This window comes from Mobula hypostoma, chromosome 8, assembly GCF_963921235.1.
Source record: "Mobula hypostoma chromosome 8, sMobHyp1.1, whole genome shotgun sequence".
Lineage (NCBI taxonomy): Eukaryota > Metazoa > Chordata > Chondrichthyes > Myliobatiformes > Myliobatidae > Mobula > Mobula hypostoma.
Genome location: NC_086104.1, coordinates 40,572,785 through 40,591,853, shown reverse-complemented (window position 1 = coordinate 40,591,853; position 19,069 = coordinate 40,572,785). Strand labels below are relative to the sequence as shown.

At 42.3% G+C, this 19,069-nt stretch overlaps 1 protein-coding gene across 3 annotated transcripts in view; it reads left to right on the top strand.

Annotated features, from left to right (window-relative positions):
• Nucleotides 1-19,069, top strand: part of ubr2 (ubiquitin protein ligase E3 component n-recognin 2) — a 172,542-nt gene that overhangs the window by 67,457 nt on the left and 86,016 nt on the right. For all 3 annotated transcript variants that reach the window (XM_063055703.1, XM_063055701.1, XM_063055702.1), the window contains exons 16-17: nt 12,212-12,273; nt 16,789-16,899. In XM_063055703.1, the coding sequence (XP_062911773.1) occupies nt 12,212-12,273; nt 16,789-16,899 (173 nt within the window). The remainder of the gene's footprint in view (nt 1-12,211; nt 12,274-16,788; nt 16,900-19,069) is intronic.

The window sequence follows — 19,069 nt, the reverse complement described above, 5'->3', positions numbered from 1 at the left end:
ACTGCTTTCACACATACCTTTGAAACGAACTAAACTACTGCTAAAGGCTTACACAGGACTGAAAGTGCATCCCGAAGGCAAAATTAAAGTGACAGTGACCCACGGAGGTAAAACACAGCAACTGAACCTCTATGTATTGAAAAATGGAGGACCACCGTTGCTGGGACGTGAATGGCTCAGGAAAATTCAGTTGGATTGGCACACCATCAAGGCACTAAATGTGTCAGCAAAGGAGGGCAGCAGGGCAGCAAGGCTACATCTTAGAGACTGTCGCAAATACTTGCTGACTCTGAGGAAGTGTTCATGAAAGGAATAGGAATGCTTCAGGGCATGAAAGCAAAGATTGAGATTGAGGAAAATGCATGTCCAAAATTTCACAAAGCCAGGCCAGTGCCATATGCAATCCATCCTACAGTAGAGGCAGAGCTGAAAATTCTGGAGCAGACTGGGGTCCTGTCAAAGGTGGATTGGAGTGAATGGGCCATGCCTATTGTTCCAGTGATGAAGAAGACCTCCAGCACAAACCAGGAAAACCAAACAAGGTGCGCATATGTGTTGACTTTAAAGTGACTGTTAACCCAGTTCTCCACGCAGTACAGTATCCTCTACCTTGTATTGAGGACATCTTTGCTTCCCTGTCAGTAGGGGAACATTTCACAAAAATTGATTTGAGCCAGGCTTACCTCCAAATGGAAATTGAGGAAGCATCCAAGAAATACCTGATAATAAATACACACAAAGGACTTTATCAGTACAACAGGTTGGTGTTTGGGATAGCATCAGTGCCTGCAATCTGGCAAAGGGCAATGGACCAGGTCCTGCAGGGGATTCCAGGGACTCAGTGTTACCTGGATGACATCCTTGTCACTGGCAAAGATGACGACGAACATCTTTCTCACCTAAAACAAGTGCTCACCAGGTTACGAGAATATGGGCTCAGAGCTAATCAACAGAAATGTGAGTTTTTCAGAAAGGAAATTTCATGCTGTGGGCATGTGATCAATAAGGATGGCTTACACATGTCTCAAGACAAGACAGAAGCGGTGCTTAAAGCATCACCACCTGAAAATGTGTCTCAGCTGAGAGCATATCTTGGACTAGTGAACTACTACCACAAGTTCTTGCCTAACCTATCCACAGTCGTACACCCACTAAATGCACTGTTACAGGCAGGGACACAATGGAAGTGGACTGAGAGCTGTGAGAAGGCGTTTCAAGAAACTAAAAGACCCATAACCTCAGACGGGGTGCTCGCGCACTTTGACCCCTCCTTTCCAATCCGACGAGCTTGTGATGCCTTGCCCCATGGGATAGGAGCTGTGTTATCGCACAAGTTTCCTGATGGCTCCGAAAGACCAATAGCCTTTGCCTCAAATATGCTAACTTCAGCTGAATGCAACTACGCACAGATTGACAGAGAGACCCTAAGCCTCGTTTGGGGAGTCAAGAAATCTAGTAACTACCTGTATGGCCAGAAGCTTACTCTGTTGACTGACCATCAGCCACTTGTGTCAATCTTCAATCCAAGAAAAGGCATTCCAGTGATGACAGCACAAGGCTACAGCGATGGTCCCTTTTCTTAGGAGGTCACAGGTACAACATCAAACACAAGGGGACCAGGCAACACGGCAACGCAGATGGTTTGTGACGCTTGCCACTGCCCACTTCCAAGGTAACTAGGCAAACGGATTCAGCAGAGATCTTTCATAGAACAATAGTTGAACCTTTACCAGTAACAAACAGCCTCATTGAAAGGGAAACACACAATGACCCTATGTCGTCAAAAGTGTATGACATCACAGTAAAGGGATGGCCACTGTGGGGTAACACACTGTTTCTAGCCTTCTCAGCGAGGAAGGAGCAGTTGTCAGTGTGTTGGGGAACACTAATGTGTGGCTCAGGAGTTGTGATTCCTCCCAAGTTACGTACCAGAGTGCTGGAGGAACTGCACGAGGAGCACCTGGGTACCCTGAAGATGAAAGGTCTTGCCCATGCTTATGTGTGGTGGCCAGGAATCGATAAACAGATTGAGGACGTGACCAAGAACTGCTCTGGATGTCAAAAGATCCAGAACAACACCACCACAAGCCCCTCTCCATCTGTGGGAATGGCCCTCATCACCATGGCAGCGAGTGCACATCGACTTTGCTGGGCCATTCATGGATTCTGTCTTTTTAATCGCAGTTGATGCACATTCCAAATGGCCAGAGGTCATCAAAATGAAGACAACCATATTGGAAAAGATCATTACAGTGCTGAGGACCATGTTCGCCAGGAATGGTATACCAGAGCAAATCTGCACAGACAATGGACGACAATTTGTCTCTGAAGAATTCCAAAGTTTTGTGAAGAACAATGGAATCAAGCACTTTACATCGGCTCCTTACCATTCACCCACAAATGCCCCTAGGAGGGAGGAGAAGATGGCAGCGCAACGCAGCGCGCGTGGCTGTTCCAAATGTGGATCAAATCCTGAATGCTCAAGTGCAAAACACAACAGCATCTTGCCCTGACTCCCCGGACATAGAAGCAAACACTCCTGATGTGACCACATCAGCCTCGCCCACAGATAAGCCTGTTATCAGTGCTGAGGACCTGCTTGATGTACCTGTGGAGACTAATTCCCCAAATCAAACGTTGCAGGGCAGACGTTACCTGGAGAGGCAGAGAAGACCCCTCTCCCCCAGAGACTTCTGTTATTATAATAATAATAATTATTATTATTATTACGTTACTTTGTTATAATTTCATATTATTAAGTTACTAATTAAACAGTTGGTAGGCATTTATATATTAAGGTTACACATACAGTATTCATTTAGCGTAGTGCTGCAAAAGAAAAACAGGTGATACGCTTTAAAAAAAAGGGGGAAGAGTGTACCATATAGCCTACTGTATAATATGGGACTATTTTATGTCGTAGTAACACGTTTTTGAGCATGCGCTATCAGGCGCGTATTGATCTATATATATGTGTTCAGTTCAAGTTCTGTAAGTAAAAGCCCCATTAACTTAGCTCCAGTCTCTAGCGTTTTTATTAATGATATTGTTGTGTAAATGGCCACATACACAATAGCCATCATTTTCCTTGAATACCTTCTTTGACTTTCAAAAGGCCAGCAGATTTGAGTTGAAAGTATTGTGGTAGGGTGGTCCAGGAAGTCTTCAGTTGTTAATTCTGGAGCCAATTAAATTTAATAACAGCTAGCCAAACACACTACAGTCCAAACTTCTGCCCCTTCTCCTTCCTTTTGATAAATTAGCACACTCTTTTGAAAGCCTTGAAACTGCCAAATTGATTTTTTTCTTCAGAATCAGAATCGGGTTTATTATCACTGACATATGTCATAAAATTCGTTGCTTTGCAGTGCAGTGCAAAATATTAAAAATTACTATAATTTACATTAGGAAATTAAAAAATAAATAGTTCAAAAAAATGAGCAAAATATGGAGGTAATATTCATGGGCATGTCTGGTAGTGTAGCGGCATCTGCACCGGACTTCGAAGCAAGTGGTCCCTGGTTTGAATCAGGCCGGCTCCTTCCACACTTACCATCGTGCTGGGTTGAGTGTCGAGCAAGCAACTCAGCTTTGTATATAACAGACAAATGCTAAAGAAATGGCAAGGTTGCCACTTAATGCGCCTTGCTTGTTGTACGGAGAGGAACAACAATATTCATGGGTTCGTGGACCATTGAGAAATCTGAAGACAGAGGGGAAGAAGCTGTTTCTAAATGTTGAGTGTGCATCTTCACACTCCTGTTCCTCCTCTCCAATGGTGATAAGGAGAAGAGGTCATGTCCTGGATGGTGATGTTTGATGGTGGATGCTGCCTGTCTTGAGTCTACAGCTTTTGAATATGTCCTCAATGGTGGGGAGACTAATGCCTATAATGGAACTGGCTGAGTCTGCAACCCTCGGTAGCTTTTCTCTATTCTGTGCGTGGTAATGTCCATACCAGGTGGTGATGCAACTAGTTGGAATGCTCTCCACATCACGTCATGGAAATTTGCTGGTCGTTGGTGACATACCAAATCTCCTCAAGCTCCTAATGAAGTATAGTCATGTCAGTGTGTTGGGCCCAGAATAGATCCTCTGAGATGTTGACACTCAGGAACTTAAAACTGCTCACCTTTTCCACTGCTGACCCCTCACTGAGGGCAGGTGTGTGTTCTCCTGACTTCCCCTTCCTAAAGTCCACTGTCACTTCCTTTGTTTTACTGATGTTGGGTGCAAGGTTGTTAATGTGACACTACTCAACCAGTCAATCTATCTCATTCCTGTATGACTTTGTCACTATCTGAGATTCTGCTAACAACAGATGTGTCATCAGTGAATTTGTAAATGACATTTGAGCTGTGCCTAGCAATACAGCCATGAGAGTGGATCAGTGAGCTAAGCACACACCCTTGAGGTACACATGTTGTTTATCAGTGAGGGACAGATGTCGTGGAGATGGAAGTGGAATTCAGGGGAAATGTGTCTCCGCTCCACCTCATCATCAACAGCTCTCCAGTCAGCACTATTTCAACATCCATGTTCTTGGCCATCATTATTTCCAGGACCTCACAGAGGAGAACCCTATCTCCTTCGTTACTACATAGACTCGACAGAGGGTGTATTTGTGCAGTTGGTAAAATTCCATCTTCCCCAGAACATACTGGGCAATTCTACACTGGCACCATAGTGAGTATCCTCGTATCAGCCATTACTGTCTGGTTTGGTGCAGCATCCTCTCACAATAAACAAAAGGTACAGTGAACTGTCAGCACAGTAGAAAAGGTCATTATTTGCAGTTTACTGTCACTGCATGACTTGTATGTGTCCAGGACAAAGAAGCAGGCAGAAAAAAAATCATTGTAGGCACCACCCATCCAGCAAACTGCCTTTTTCAAAAGCTTTCTTCTGGTAAGTGCTATGGGGCTATTAAAACAAAACTTTATGCCATCTCTAAAGTTTCTTCACTCAGGCAGTTAGTCTGATCAGCCAATGTACACAAAATGCTAGAGGAACTCAGCAGGCCAGGCAGCATCTATAGGAAAGGGTAAGCAGTCGACATTTCGGGCCAAGACCCTTCATCAGGATGTCCTGATCAGGTGCCCTGATGAAAGGTCTTGGCCTGAAACATCAACCTTCACTCTTTTCCATTGATACTTACCTGCCCTGCTGAGTTGTATTTTGTGTGTATTACTTTGTTTTCCAGCATCTGCAGATTTTCTCTTGTGAATTGGATCAGACATTCTTGTTTGCCCTCACCCACCCGCCTCTGTCTGTTACCTCAGTCACTGCACTGTTAACACTTTAAACCACTTTTTATAACGTTGTGTACATTGCAAATACATGCTAGTATTAATGCATATTTTATTCCATATATGTACTGATAACATTTTATATAATTTTTAAATTATAATTGTTGGATATTATTTTTTGTTACATAGCACCAACATACCACAGCAAATTCCTTAGTTGATCCTTGATCCTCCTTGATCTAGATTTAAACAGGCATCTACTAATTTGTGTTTAAACAAAAACTTACCTTACGCATCTCCTTTGAACATTGCCCCCCCTTGCCTTAAACCTATGTGCTCTAATGACATTTGCACCCTAGTAAAAAGATTCTAACTATTGTCTCTGTCCATTCCTCTTAGAATTTTATATACATCTATCAAGTCTTCCTCAGCATCTGACATTTCAGAGAAAACATTCAAAATTTGTGCAACACTTTTTGTTTTCAGTTCATTTAGAGCAGAGTTGGAACCTGTGCACTTTCTTAGTCTTCCAATGCCAAGAGTTGTCCATAACCAGTGATCTCTGGTACCTTATAAAATCAGGGATGATATGATGAAAACCTGAGATGCTGTTGCCACCAGGCAGGCAAAGCAGCATCAATAGAAAAAAATATTGTTCATGTGTCATGCCAAAGGTCGCCCCAGAACTGGAAAAGAGAGGAAACAAGTTAGAATAAAACCCAAATAGTCTGGCTCCCCTTGACTTTGGTGATGTTGGACTGGCAAAATTTCCAAACTATTCCATTACTTACACATTTTCCATATACAAGTTGATGCATTGTGTAGTGATACTGAAGGAGTACAGACAGATAATAGGGCAAAATTGCAGGCAGTAGAATGAGTTGAAGTGTAACATGGAACAAAATTGAAAAAGGTGATGGATAAAGAACTGAAGGTGTTATATTTGAATACATGCAGTATACAGAATAAGGTAGATGATCCTGTAGTGCAGTTAGGAATTGGCAGGTATGACATTGTGGGCATCAGTGAGTCGTGGCTGAAAGATGATCATGGTTCTGCCAGTGACTAGTGGTGTTCTGCAGGGATCAGTATTGGGACTGTTTCTTTTCACTTTATATAGTATGTCAATGATTTGGTTGATGGAATTGATAGCTTTATGGTCAAGTTTGCAGATGATATAAAAATAGATGGACGGGTAGTTAGTGTTGAGGAAGCAGGGATTCTGCAGAAGGACTTAGACAGATTGAGAGAATAGGCAAAAAAGTAGCAGATAAAATACGAGGGGTGATTGATAAGTTCGTGGCCTAAAGTAGAAGGAGTCAATTTTAGAAATCTTAGCACATTTATTTTTCCTACGTTTACACACTTAGTCCAGTGGCTGTGGAGCATACAGATCCCTTCTTTGTAGAGGTCTTGGACCTCCAGAAGTGGTCCACAGCATGGGTGATTGATAAGTTTGTGGCCTAAGATAGAACGAGATGAGTTATTAACTTCAAACTTCAAACTTTCTGCATTTTCACTCAATTGCACTGCACATGCATGTAATGAGAGCTAGAATAACTCACCTCCTTCTTCCTTAGGCCACGAACTTATCAATCACCGCTGCTGTGGACCACTTCTCCAAAGAAGGGATCCGTATGCTTCACGACTGCTGGACTAAGTGTGTATATGTAGGAGGGGACCATGTTGAAAAATAAATGTGCTAGGTTTTCTAAAATTGGTTCCTACTACCTTAGGCCATGAACTTATCAATCACCCCTCTTAGAGTGTAGGGAAGCGTATGGTCATGCACTTTGGTAGAAGGAATAAAGCTGAAGACTATTTTCTAAATGGAGAGAAAATTTAAAAATCCAAGTTGCGAAGAGTCTCGGGACTTCTTGTGCAGGATTCCCTCAAGGTTAACTTGCAGGTTGAGTCGGTGGTAAGGAAGATAAATGTAGTGCTAGCATTCATTTTGAAAGGAATAAAATATAAGAGCAAAGATATGAGGCTTTATAAGGCAGTGGTCAAACTGCACTTGGAGTATTATGAGCAGTTTTGGGCCCCTCATCAAAGAGACAAGTGCTGCCATTGTAGAGGGTCCAGAGCAGGTTCATGAGAAAGATTTTGGGAATGAAAGCATGAATGTATGAGGACCATTTGATGGCTCTAGGCCTAGATAGAATGGAAGTGGAGAGAATGTTTCCCATAGTGGGGGAGTCTTGGACTAGTGGGCACAAGCTCAGCTTAGAAGGACGCCCATTTAAAATAGAGATGAGGAATTTCTTTAGCCAGAGGGTGGTGAATCTGTAGAATTTATTGCCATTGATGGCTCGGGAGGCCAGGTCATTGGGTGTATTTAAGGCAGAAGTTGATAGGTTCTTGATTAGACAGGACATGAAAGGTTACAGAGAGAAGGCAGAGAATGAACTTGAGAGGGAAATGGATCAGACATGATCAAGTGGCGGAGCAGACTCAATGGGCCTAATTCTATTCCTTTTTCCTACGATCTTGTGGTCTAATACAGGCATTCTCTTCTGCATACTCTCAAAGCCTCCACATACTTCCTATAGTATTGTGACCAAAGCGGCATATAATACTCCAAATGCAACCAAACCAAAGTTGAATACAGCTGCAAGATGACTTGTCAACTTTTATTCTGAATATCCCAAAGGATGGAAGCCAAGCATCCCTACACATTCTTAATAATCCTTTCTAATAATGGTGTCATTTTGAGACAGCTAACATAGAAAACCTGCAGCAGAATATAGGCCCTTTGGCCCACAATTCTGTGCCGAACATGTACTTACTTTAGAAATTACCTGGAGTTACCCATAGCCCACTATTTTTCTAAACTCCATGTACCTATCCAGAAGCCTCTTTAAAGACCCGATTGTATCTACCTCCACCAACGTTGCCGGAACCCCATTCCATGCACTCATCACTCTGTATAAAAAAAATCTGCACCTACTTCCAAGCACCTTAAAACTGTGCCCTCTCGTTTAGCCATTTCAGACTGGGGAAAAAGCTTCTGACGATCCACACAATCAATGCCTCTTATCATCTTAGCCACCTCCATCAGGTCACCTCTCATCCTCTGACGCTCCAAGGAGAAAAGGCCGAGTTCACAACCTATTCTCGTAAGGCATGCTCCCCAAACCAGGCAACATCCTTATAAATCTCCTCTACACCCTTTCTATAGTTTTTACATCCTTCCTGTAGTGAGGTGACCAGAACTGAGCACAGTACTCCGTGGGGTCTAATCAGGGTCCTATATAGCTGTAACATTACCTCTTGGCTCTTGATCTCAATCTCATAGTTGATGAAGGCCAGTGCACCATATGCCTTTTTAACCACAGAGTCAACCTGCACAGCAGCTTTGAGCGTCCTATGGACTCGCTCCCCAAGATCCCTCTGATCCTCCACTCTGCCAAGAGTCCTACCACTAATACTATATTCTGCCATCATATTTGACCAACCAAAATGAACCACCTGACACTTATCTGGGTTGAACTCCATCTGCCAATTCTCAGCCCAGTTGCATCCTATCAATGTCCCTCTGTAACCTCTGACAGCCCTCCACACCATCCACAACACCCCCAACCTTTGTGTCATCAACAAATTTACTGACCCATCTCTGCACTTCCTCATCCAGGTCATTTGTGAAAATCACAAAGAGAGGGGGTCGCAGAACAGATCCCTGAGGCACACCACTGGTCACTGACTGCCATGCAAAATATGACCCGTCTACAACCACTCTTTGCCTTCTGTGAGCAAGCCAATTCTGGATCCACAAAGCAAGGTCCCCTTGGAATCCATGCATCCTTACTTTCTCAATAAGCCTTGCATGGGGTACCTTATCAAATGCCTTGCTGAAATCCATATACACTTGCATCTACCACTGTACCTTCATCAATGTGTTTAGTCACATCCTCAAAAAATTCAATCAGGCTCATAAGGCAAGACCTACCTTTGACAAAGCCATGCTGACTATTCCTAATCGTATTATGCCTCTCCAAATGTTCATAAATTCTGCCTCTCAGGATCTTTTCCATCAAGTTACCAACCACTGAAGTAAGACTCACTGGTTGATAATTTCCTGGGCTATCTCTACTCCCTTTCTTAAATAAGGGAACAACATCTGCAACCCTCCAATCCTCTGGAACTTGTCCCGTCTCCATTGATGATGCAAAGATCATCTCCAGAGGCTCAGCAATCTCCTCCCTCACCTCCCACAGTAGTCAGGGGTACATCTCATCTGGCCCCAGAGACTTATCCAACTTGATGCTTTCCAGAAGCTCCAGCACATCCTCTTTCTTAATGTCAATATGCTAAAGCTTTTCAATACACTGCAAGTCATCCCTACAATCGCCCAGATCCTTTTCCGTAGTGAATACTGAAGCAAAGTATTCCTTAAGTATCTCTGCTATCTCCTCCGGTTCCATACACACTTTTGCACTGTCACACTTGATTGGTCCTATTTTCTCATGTCTTATCCTCTTGCTCTTCACATACTTACAGAATGCCATGAGGTTTTCCTTATTCCTGCTTGCCAGTGCCTTCTCATGGCCCCTTCTGGCTCCCCTAATTTCATTCTTAAGCTCCTTCCTGCTAGCCTTATAATCTTCTAGATCTCTATCATTACCTAGTTTTTTGAACCTTGCATAAGCTTTTCTTTTCTTCTCGACTAGATTTACAATAGTCTTTGTACACCACGGTTCCTGTACCCTACCATCCTTTCCCTGTCTCATTGAAACTTACCTATGCAAATGCCACGCAAATATCCCCTGAACATTTGCTACATTTCTGCCGTACATTTCCCTGAGAACATTTGCTCCCAATTTATGCTTCCAAGTTCCTGCCTGATCGCTTGATATTTCCCTTTACCCCAATTAAACGCTTTCCTAACTTGTCTGTACCTATCCCTCTTCAATGTTGTGGTAAAGGAGATGGAACTGTGATCACTATCTCCAAAATGCACTCCCACTGAGAGACCTGACAGCTGACCAGATTCATTTCCCAGTACCAGATCAAAGTACAGCCTCTCCTCTTCTAGGCTTATCTACATATTGTGTCAGGAAACCTTCCTGAACACACCTAAAAAATACCACCCCATCTAAACCCCTCACTCTAGGGAGAGGCTAGTCAATATTTGGGAAAGCATCGCGGTTCCAGCGGTGTCCAGTGAACTCTCGCTGGCCCTTGAAAATCTGGGGGAGATGGTGTAAGTCTTGCGCCGGGCTGAACCCATATCTGCAGCAGGTATCCAAGGTGAACAGCCCCTGGCATTAACCATAGAAAGGGTGCCGAGGAGATTTACAAGGATGTTGCCTGGATTGGGGAGCATGCCTTATGAGAATAGGCTGAGTGAACTCGGCCTTTTCTCCTTAGAGCAACGGAGGATGAGAGGTGACCTGATTGTGGAGTACAAGATTTAGGTTAGATTAGATTATGAGGACACTCAGTCCTCGTTTATTGTCGTTTAGAAATGCATGCATTAAAAAATGATACAACGTTCCTCCAAAATGATATCACAAAAGAAAAGGAGAAACCAAGACGAAAACTTACAAAACCTCATAATTATAACATATAGTGACAACAGTGCAAGGCAATACCATAATTTGATAAAGAGCAGACCATGGGCACGGTAAAAAAAAAGTCTCAAAGTCCCGATAGCCTCATCATCTTACACCAGCGGCAGAAGGGAGAAACTCTCCCTGCTATGAACCTCCAAGTGCTGTAAACTTGCTGGTGCAGCACCATTGGAAGCATCCGACCGCAGCAGACTCTGAGTCCGTCCAAAAACTTCGAGCCTCCGACCAGTCCCTCCGACGCAGGCTCTCCGAGCACCATCCTCTGCCGAATGCTTCGGCCGCCGAGCAACAAGCAGAGCCGAGCACTCGGGGCTTTCCCCTCCGGAGATTCTGGACCACACAGTAGCAGCAGCAGTGAAGCAGGCATTTCAGAAGTTTCACCAGATGTTCCTCCATGCTCTCACATCCGTCTCCATTAAATCAGAATTATGCATGGTCCCCTACTTGACAGATTACAGATATCATTCACCGGAGAGGCCGCACACGCTGCCATCTTCTCCTCCTAGACTGCTTGAGTGATGTTGCAACAGCAACCTTAGAATCAATGTCAGTGAGACCAAGGAGTTGATTGTGGACTTTGCAAAGGAGTCAGCAGTGGAAAGAGTGAGCAGCTTCAGGTGGGAAAAAGAAAACTGAGTGGTAGAAAAAGTCTTCAGATTTGTTGATTTGTGGTAGAATGATACATGACCATTGCTGTACAGGTTTCCCCCGCTATCCGAAGGTAGAGCATTCCTATGAAACCGTTCGTAAGCCGAAATGGCGTTAAGTGAAGAAGCAATTACTATTAATTTATATGGGAAAAATTTTTGAGCGTTCCCAGCCCCAAAAAATAACATACCAAATCATACCAAATTGCACATAAAACCTAAAATAACACTAACATATAGTAAAAGCAGGAATGATATGATAAATACACAGCCTATAAAGTAGAAATAATGTATGTACAGTTTAGTTTCACTTACCACAATCGGGAAGATTGAACCAAAACCGATTTGTAGAAAAAAATCAGCACGTACACGCATGCACACACACCAGCCCATGCAAGGCTTCATGATCATGGTAGTCTTTCTCAGGGTAAACACAAGTTTAAAGCTGGCGTCTTTTTCATAAAAGCGAAAATCCTCTTTTGGTTAGCAAAAACAGGTACTAATGTAGGTCTTTCATAAAAGCGAAATGTCGTAAAGCAAACGTTTGGAAAGCAAGGGACACCTGTATTTGAAATATTTGTGAGAGGGAATTTGTGTAGCGAATTAATATGGTTAAGAAAACTGGGATAAGGTTTTTAAATCACTTAGTGAATTTAGGAAGACTGGATTTCATTCCAAGCAAAGAGAACATGTCATTTTTAAGAATACAATGCTTCAAGCTTGTTTCAATTTTTCATTTCAGGTTTGCACGTGCTCTTAAGCAAAACAGAAGTAGCATACAGGTTTCCAGAATTGTTGCCTCTGGTGAGTACAATTATTTTAATATTTTCTAACATTAAACATATTTTAAATTACCGGGTTAAAGACTTAAGTACTTAATCAGCACCCGAAGGTTAAGCATTCTGGGACTGATGTTCTGTGTTGTGTGTATTTCAGTGCAAGTGTATAATGTTTGGACATGAAGTTCTTTCAAATATAACATTTCACTTGGATTAAAATGAAATGGATACTTAATGTAATAATTTCAGATTCTTCAACATTAAAAATAAGTGTGTAGAGTTTGATTAAATTTCAATTCTTAAGTGACCCTTCTATATTTTGCCATGTCACCAGAGAGAGGGGTTTGAAACTGAGTAGATAATGGATAATTATTTAATGTTTTTCTGTTAAATATTGTGCATAAAATTCATTGGGAGAGTTAAAGCAGAAAATGTTGATAATACTCAGCAGGCCAGGCAGCATTTGTTGAAAGAGAAGTTCATTATTTTGGGGTGAGACTTGCCAAAAGTGGCTTTTAATGACCTTCCACTCTGATCCCAAACTATTCGTTTTTGGCAAACCCTCCCATCACAATTAATTCTGATTTTGATCTTTTGTTAAGCTCTTTTCCACTAGTTTTGCCTGTGTGTTATTTCTTTGGCTGGCTTTCCTAATCCGAAACAGTATTTTGTTTTCTCTTTCTTTCAAAATCCTTAATGCACTTGAATCCCTTTCTCTGCCCCCTTGTCCTTTTGTGCAGTGTCCATAGCAAATTATTGCTCTGGCATTGCCCATCTTAACTTTTTCACATTCAAAACTACTTCCTGCTGAACTATCAGAATTCCACTCAAAAAGTATTTTTTTGGGGGGAATAATTCCTGAGTCGGAAGTACAGTTGGACATATTTCCTCGCACACTGATTGCTCTTCACTGGGACTGGTCATCCCAGGATGGGCAAGAAGCTGGGATTGTTACATTCTCCTCCGAATGAAGGGACGTCCTTTTCAAACCCAGAGGAGAAGGGATTTCTTCAACCAGAGGGTGGTTAATCTGTGGGATTAACCTACTACTGCAAACAAGTTTGTTGATCAGGACTGGTTTTTGGCAATTAATCTTAAGTGCTCTTAAAAGGTCACAATTCATAAATATTAATTCTGCTTCTCTTTCTATAGAGGCTGTCTCACCTACTGAATATTTTTGTTTACTTTTTTTGAAAAGCAGTCAAGACCAGGACATCAAACCTTTTCCTTTCTCGGCCTCCACTTCAATATGCAAGTGTGCCAGGCTATTTGTAATGTTATGTTACTGCTGTTGTTGAGATTAAGCATTTTTTTCCCAAACTGGGTATTGAATTGTGAAACTGCCTGTATTCATTAACAATTTGCAAGTTTGACTTGCAAGTGAATTGTGTAGAAGTTCAGTAGATAATTCAGAAACAAAATAAAATTCTTCTAAGTAGAGAAATGGCAAGAAGAGTTAGTCACCTTACCGTCCAATAAGATCTTTACTAAATTTTGCATCAACTGTTTCTCAACATCATTCCATCTTTGGTATCATCCTTATTTTTCAGGATGTGCTCAGTATCCAAAAGTCTGTTGATATGATTCTTTTCTAAACTTTGTGACTGTACAACTGTGAATTCCAAAAGTTCACAACACCTTGAATTTTTGAATTTCTTTTTGCAGGAGCATTAAATGAATGATCCTTTATTTCCTGGCCATAACCTGTCATTCTAGGCTTCACCACAAGGGAAACATCATCACTGCATCAGTTCTTTCAAACTGTAAATAATTTAACTTTTGGTGAGATAACTCCACCATTTTAAGAACTGTGAAATATTCCATTTCCTCAGCTATGAATTTGAACCGTCAATAATTCCTCCTGATTTAATCTCCACTCTCTTCCCATCAACCCCACCAATCTGAAAAATAATCTGTTTCTTTGCACTCTGTCAAATGCAAAACCTTTGGATACGGAGACTAAAAGTGCATTGTTCTACAAATGTGCTTTCTCAAAGGCTGTTCATAAGTGCCATAAGACTTCATTATTCTTAAACTCCCCAATTGCTTTGTAATAAAGGTATGCCATTTACTTTCCAGATTAGTCATTGAATCTCAATGTTAAATACAGTGCATTCCAGTTAATTAGAACACATGGGAACCAGTTTATTTTGGCCCAATTCAGCAGCTATCCTAATTACCAAAGTTTCATGGAAATAGTTAAAAAGGTATAAAAAGGGCAATCTACCATTTAACTGAGTAATGAATTACTGGCTTGCTCACAGAAGGCCAAGAGTGGTTGTAGACAGGTGATATTCTGCATGGAGGTTGCTGACCAGTGGTGTACCTCAGGGATCTGTTCTGAGACCCCTTCTCTTCGTAATTTTCATAAATGACCTGGATGAGGAAGTGGAGGGATGGGTTAGTAAATTTGCTGATGTCACAAAGGTTGGGGTGTCCTGGAGGGCTTTCAGAGGTTGCAGTGGGACATTGATAGGATGCAAAACTGGGCTGAGAAGTGGCAGATGGAGTTCAACCCAACTGACACTAGTTGGAACAACACATACAAAATGCCTGCCAAGCTCAGCAGGCCAGGCAGCGTCTATGGAAAAGGAGTACAGTCGACGTTTCGGGCCGAAACTCTTCGGCAGGACTGGAGAAAAAAAAGTTGAGGAGTAGATTTAAAAGGTGGGGGGGGGGGAGAGAGCCACCAGGTGATAGGTGAAACCTGGAGGGGGATGGATGAAGTAAAGAACTGGGAAATTGATTGGTGAGATGAGGTGAGAGAGGGAACAGTGAGGGAGGATTGGGGGACATTACCAGAAGTTTGAGAAATCGATGTTCATGCCATCAAGTTGGAGGCTATCCAAATCGAATATAAGGTGTTGTTGCTCCAACCCAAGTGTGGCCTCATCACAACAGCGGAGGAAGCCATCGATGGACATATCGGAATGGGAAGTGGAATTAAAATGGGTGGCCACTGGGAGACCCCACTTATTCTGGCAGACGGAGTGTTGATGCTTAGTGAAGCAGTCTCCCAGTCTACGTCGGGTCTCACTGATGTACAGGATGTCCCACCGGGAGCACTGAACACAGTAAATGACCCTAACAGGCTCACAGGTGAAGTGACTGTTTAGGGCTCTAGATGGTAGTGAGGGAGCAGGTGTGGCACTTGTTCTGTTTGCAAGGCTAAGTGCCAGGAGGGAGATGTGGGGAGGGATGAATGGACAAGGGAGTTGCAAAGGAGTGATTCTTGAAAAAGCAGAGGGCGGGGAGGCTTAGTGGTGGGATTCCATTGGAGGTGGCAGAAGGTTCAGAGAAATGTGCTGGATGCGGAGGCTGGTGGGGTGGGGTCAGTGAGGCCAAGAGGAACCCTATCCCTAGTAGGGTGGCGGGAGGAGGAGGGAAGAACAGATGTACATGAAATAGAAGAGAAAATCTACCCCTCAGCATTTTTTCTCCAGTTCTGCAGAAGAGTTTCGGCCCAAAACATCAACTGTACTTTTTTCCATAGATGCTGCCTGGCCTGCTGACTTTCTCCAGCATTTTGTGTGTGTTTCTCGGGTTTCCATTATCTGCAGATTTTCTCTTGTTTGTGGTTTGACACTAGTTAGAAACTGTTCCTCAATGGTCTCCTGTCCCATTTAAGCAGCAGGGTATCCAAATACATGAAGGGAATCTCAGGTATTTTTTCAATTTGTTTTTGTTCTTTAAGAGTTGTCCCAAATAAGCAGATGCCCAAATTAACCAATGGACCAATTAACCAGAATCCACTGTATCTATTATTTGTATATAAGAATGCAAGACCCACTGAATGAGTCTTTGTCAGTTCTCACTGTTAATAAATAACATTCACATACTCATTTTACTATCAAATTAGATGTCATTTTTTCAATGATATGCATTTTGTTCTCTTCAATTGATTACTCACTTTCTAAAACCAGCAGTGTTCCTTTTCACTTTATTTCTGACATCTTGGAGCTTGGTTTTCCACTCAGCCTGATATTGCCAATGAACTTGAATACATTAGACTCGGATTGTTATTATCTGTGACATTCTGCATTTTGACACCAACTGTACCTGCTCAAAGTCTCTTGGAGAAGCTTCATTACAGATTCTGTTTGTGTATTTTACCACCTGTCAATGAAGACAATTTCCCTCCCATCTACTTCAGATTCTTCGCTTAAGAAGCGATGCCCTTAGTCCTATTACACAGATGATAACATGTTTAAAATGCTTACTTTTAGTGGCAGAGAATTGCATGGACTTCCACGTAGCTTTGCTACCTTCTAGCTGAGTTTTTTTTGTTCATTTTGCATGCTTTTCCTTCGTTCACAGATGCATAGATCTGATGCTTGCTTGAAACTAAAAACTGATTCTCTCTGTTTCTCTCCTACCCCTGCCCCCTCTTACTCAACTTTTTCTCCTGATGTCTATGGTTATTCTATTTGTTTTAGTTCATTTTAATCAGCAAAAAGTTATAAAGGCACTCTTTACAACTGTCAGTTATGTATACTTCAGCGCTGATGTGTATATTTTTTTTTAAATGAATTGTCCACAGAGTGAGTTGAGCCCACCAATATTGATAGAACATCCACTTCACTGTATGGTGCTTTGTGCGCAAGTTCATGCTGGAATGTGGAGGAGAAATGGATTTTCCTTAGTCAATCAGGTAAATATTAGTACTACAATATTATTTTAGTTAACAACATATATAATATTTAACAACAAAGCCGTTATGAAAACTTGTGATTATCTTGTTCATACTTAAGCCAACACCAGTATCTTAGTCACCTGTTCAGATGCATTTATACTTGGGCTGCAAGTATGAATATCACTTTAGACTGGCCATTGTGGATGAAGTTTTGTTTAATATTTCAGATTCATTCCAGGGCTTGCACAGGAACCAATTTTTCTGAGATGTTTAATAAACCACACTCTTTCTTTAGGAGGAAAGAAATTTGTATAATCTGAAGTATTGTATTTGTTAACCATTCTTTCACATTTGGCTGTGTGACCATTGCAAAGACAATCTCTTTCAACATGGCTGAAACATTCCAGTCCAGGCAGTGTTCTGGTGATTCCCCTCTACAAACTCTCCTATGCAATCATATACTTCCTATTAACTGCCGCCCTGCAATGCATTTGGTACTCTAGCTGTAGCCTGATGTTTTCTGTAATTGTACCATCGCCTCTGGTGTTCGATGGCCTGATGTAATTAATCCTGGTGCTCCCTTCAGAGATTTTTGACTTGAACATAGATGTTCTTCTTTTCCTTAGTACAAGGTCTGCTCTCCTCAATATCAACAACATTTCCAGTTTTCATATTGTTGATGAACTTGCTAATTATCCCTCCTACATTCTCTTGCAGATCATTGTTGTGTATATACAAGCAGCAAGGGCCCTATTAGTCACAGACTTCCAGTTGTAAAATTACCATGCTCTGCTTTCTGTCATCAAGCAAAATTGCCCTGAATTGCATGGGTACAGTACTGTAGTAATTTTGTGCATTGCACTTTACAGCTGCTGCTGCAAAAAAAAAAACAATTTTCATGATATAAATAAGGGATGATAAACCTGATTCTGATATGGGTCTCTATTGTGACCTGAGAGTGGGAAGGGGACAGGGAGAGGGAAGTCACGGTTGGGAAACGGGGAAGGGAGCAGGGAGGAAGTGGGAAGCACCAGAAAGACATTCTGTAATGCTCAATAAACCAATTGTTTGGAATCAAATAACCTTGCCTGGAGTATCAGGGCTGGGTGTGTCTGCACGCGCACCACCCCCACCCCGGCACTCCTTCTCTGCCACCTGTCCCGCACCAGTCCCTTGGCGCTCCAACCTCATCATTCTAAACATTCTTTGCTCCCGCCAGGTTTACAAACTTGCTCTCAATACTGTTCTTACTGTGTATTGTCATTGCAATACCGTACGAAAGTCTTAAGCTGGAATTCCAGAAGTCTTACTGTATATATGCGCATAAGACTTTTGCGCAGTACTGTACTTTGGACCAGTGTCCTATATTGGACCTCCGGAAAGGCAACTTCCAAGTCGTAGTAGAATAGATTTACTGCGTTACCCTCATAAATATCGACACCTTTCAACTCATTTTTGGGGACTTATAATAAGGCTTGTTTGAATAAATCTCTGCCCAATTATTATTTATACATCAACTGCAGCACCAAGCGTCCCAACACACTCAACTATTGCTGTACTTCCATAAGGAATGCCTACTGTTCAATCCCTAGATTATATTTTGGGAAATTTGATCATTTGCTGTCCTCCTCCTACCTACATTTAGTGAGAGACTAAAGAGCAAGGGTCAGGAAGTCAGGACTACAAAGAGGTCATCGTAGGAGGCAGAGGAGCAGCTGCGAGATTGCTTCGAATCAGTGGATTGGTCTGTGTTCAAGGACTCATGAGAAGATCTGATCAAATAGAACGCAGTTGTCTCGGACTTCATAAAAACAGTCATAGGCGAGTGTCTCCACAAAATCATTCAGAGTCTTCCCCAACTAGAAGCTCTGGATGAGCTAAGAGATCCGCAATTTGCTGAGGGCTAGATCAGTGGCATTCAGGTCTAGCACCCAAGTAAAATATAAGAGACCTGGGTACAATCTCCGGAAAGCATTTCACATGTGACCCTTTCCCATGCGATGTGGCACTTCTGGACCAAACTTGACTTTACTGAAGGATACTCAACAGCTGTGGGGGGGGTGGGGGGGGGGCTTGAATCCTATCACCTCCTACAAAGAGTAACCAAGTGACATTGGTGACAACAAGGTTTTGCTCCTAGGTGAGCTCAAAACGTGGAGGTACCTTCACAAGTTCCCGCAGCTCTCAA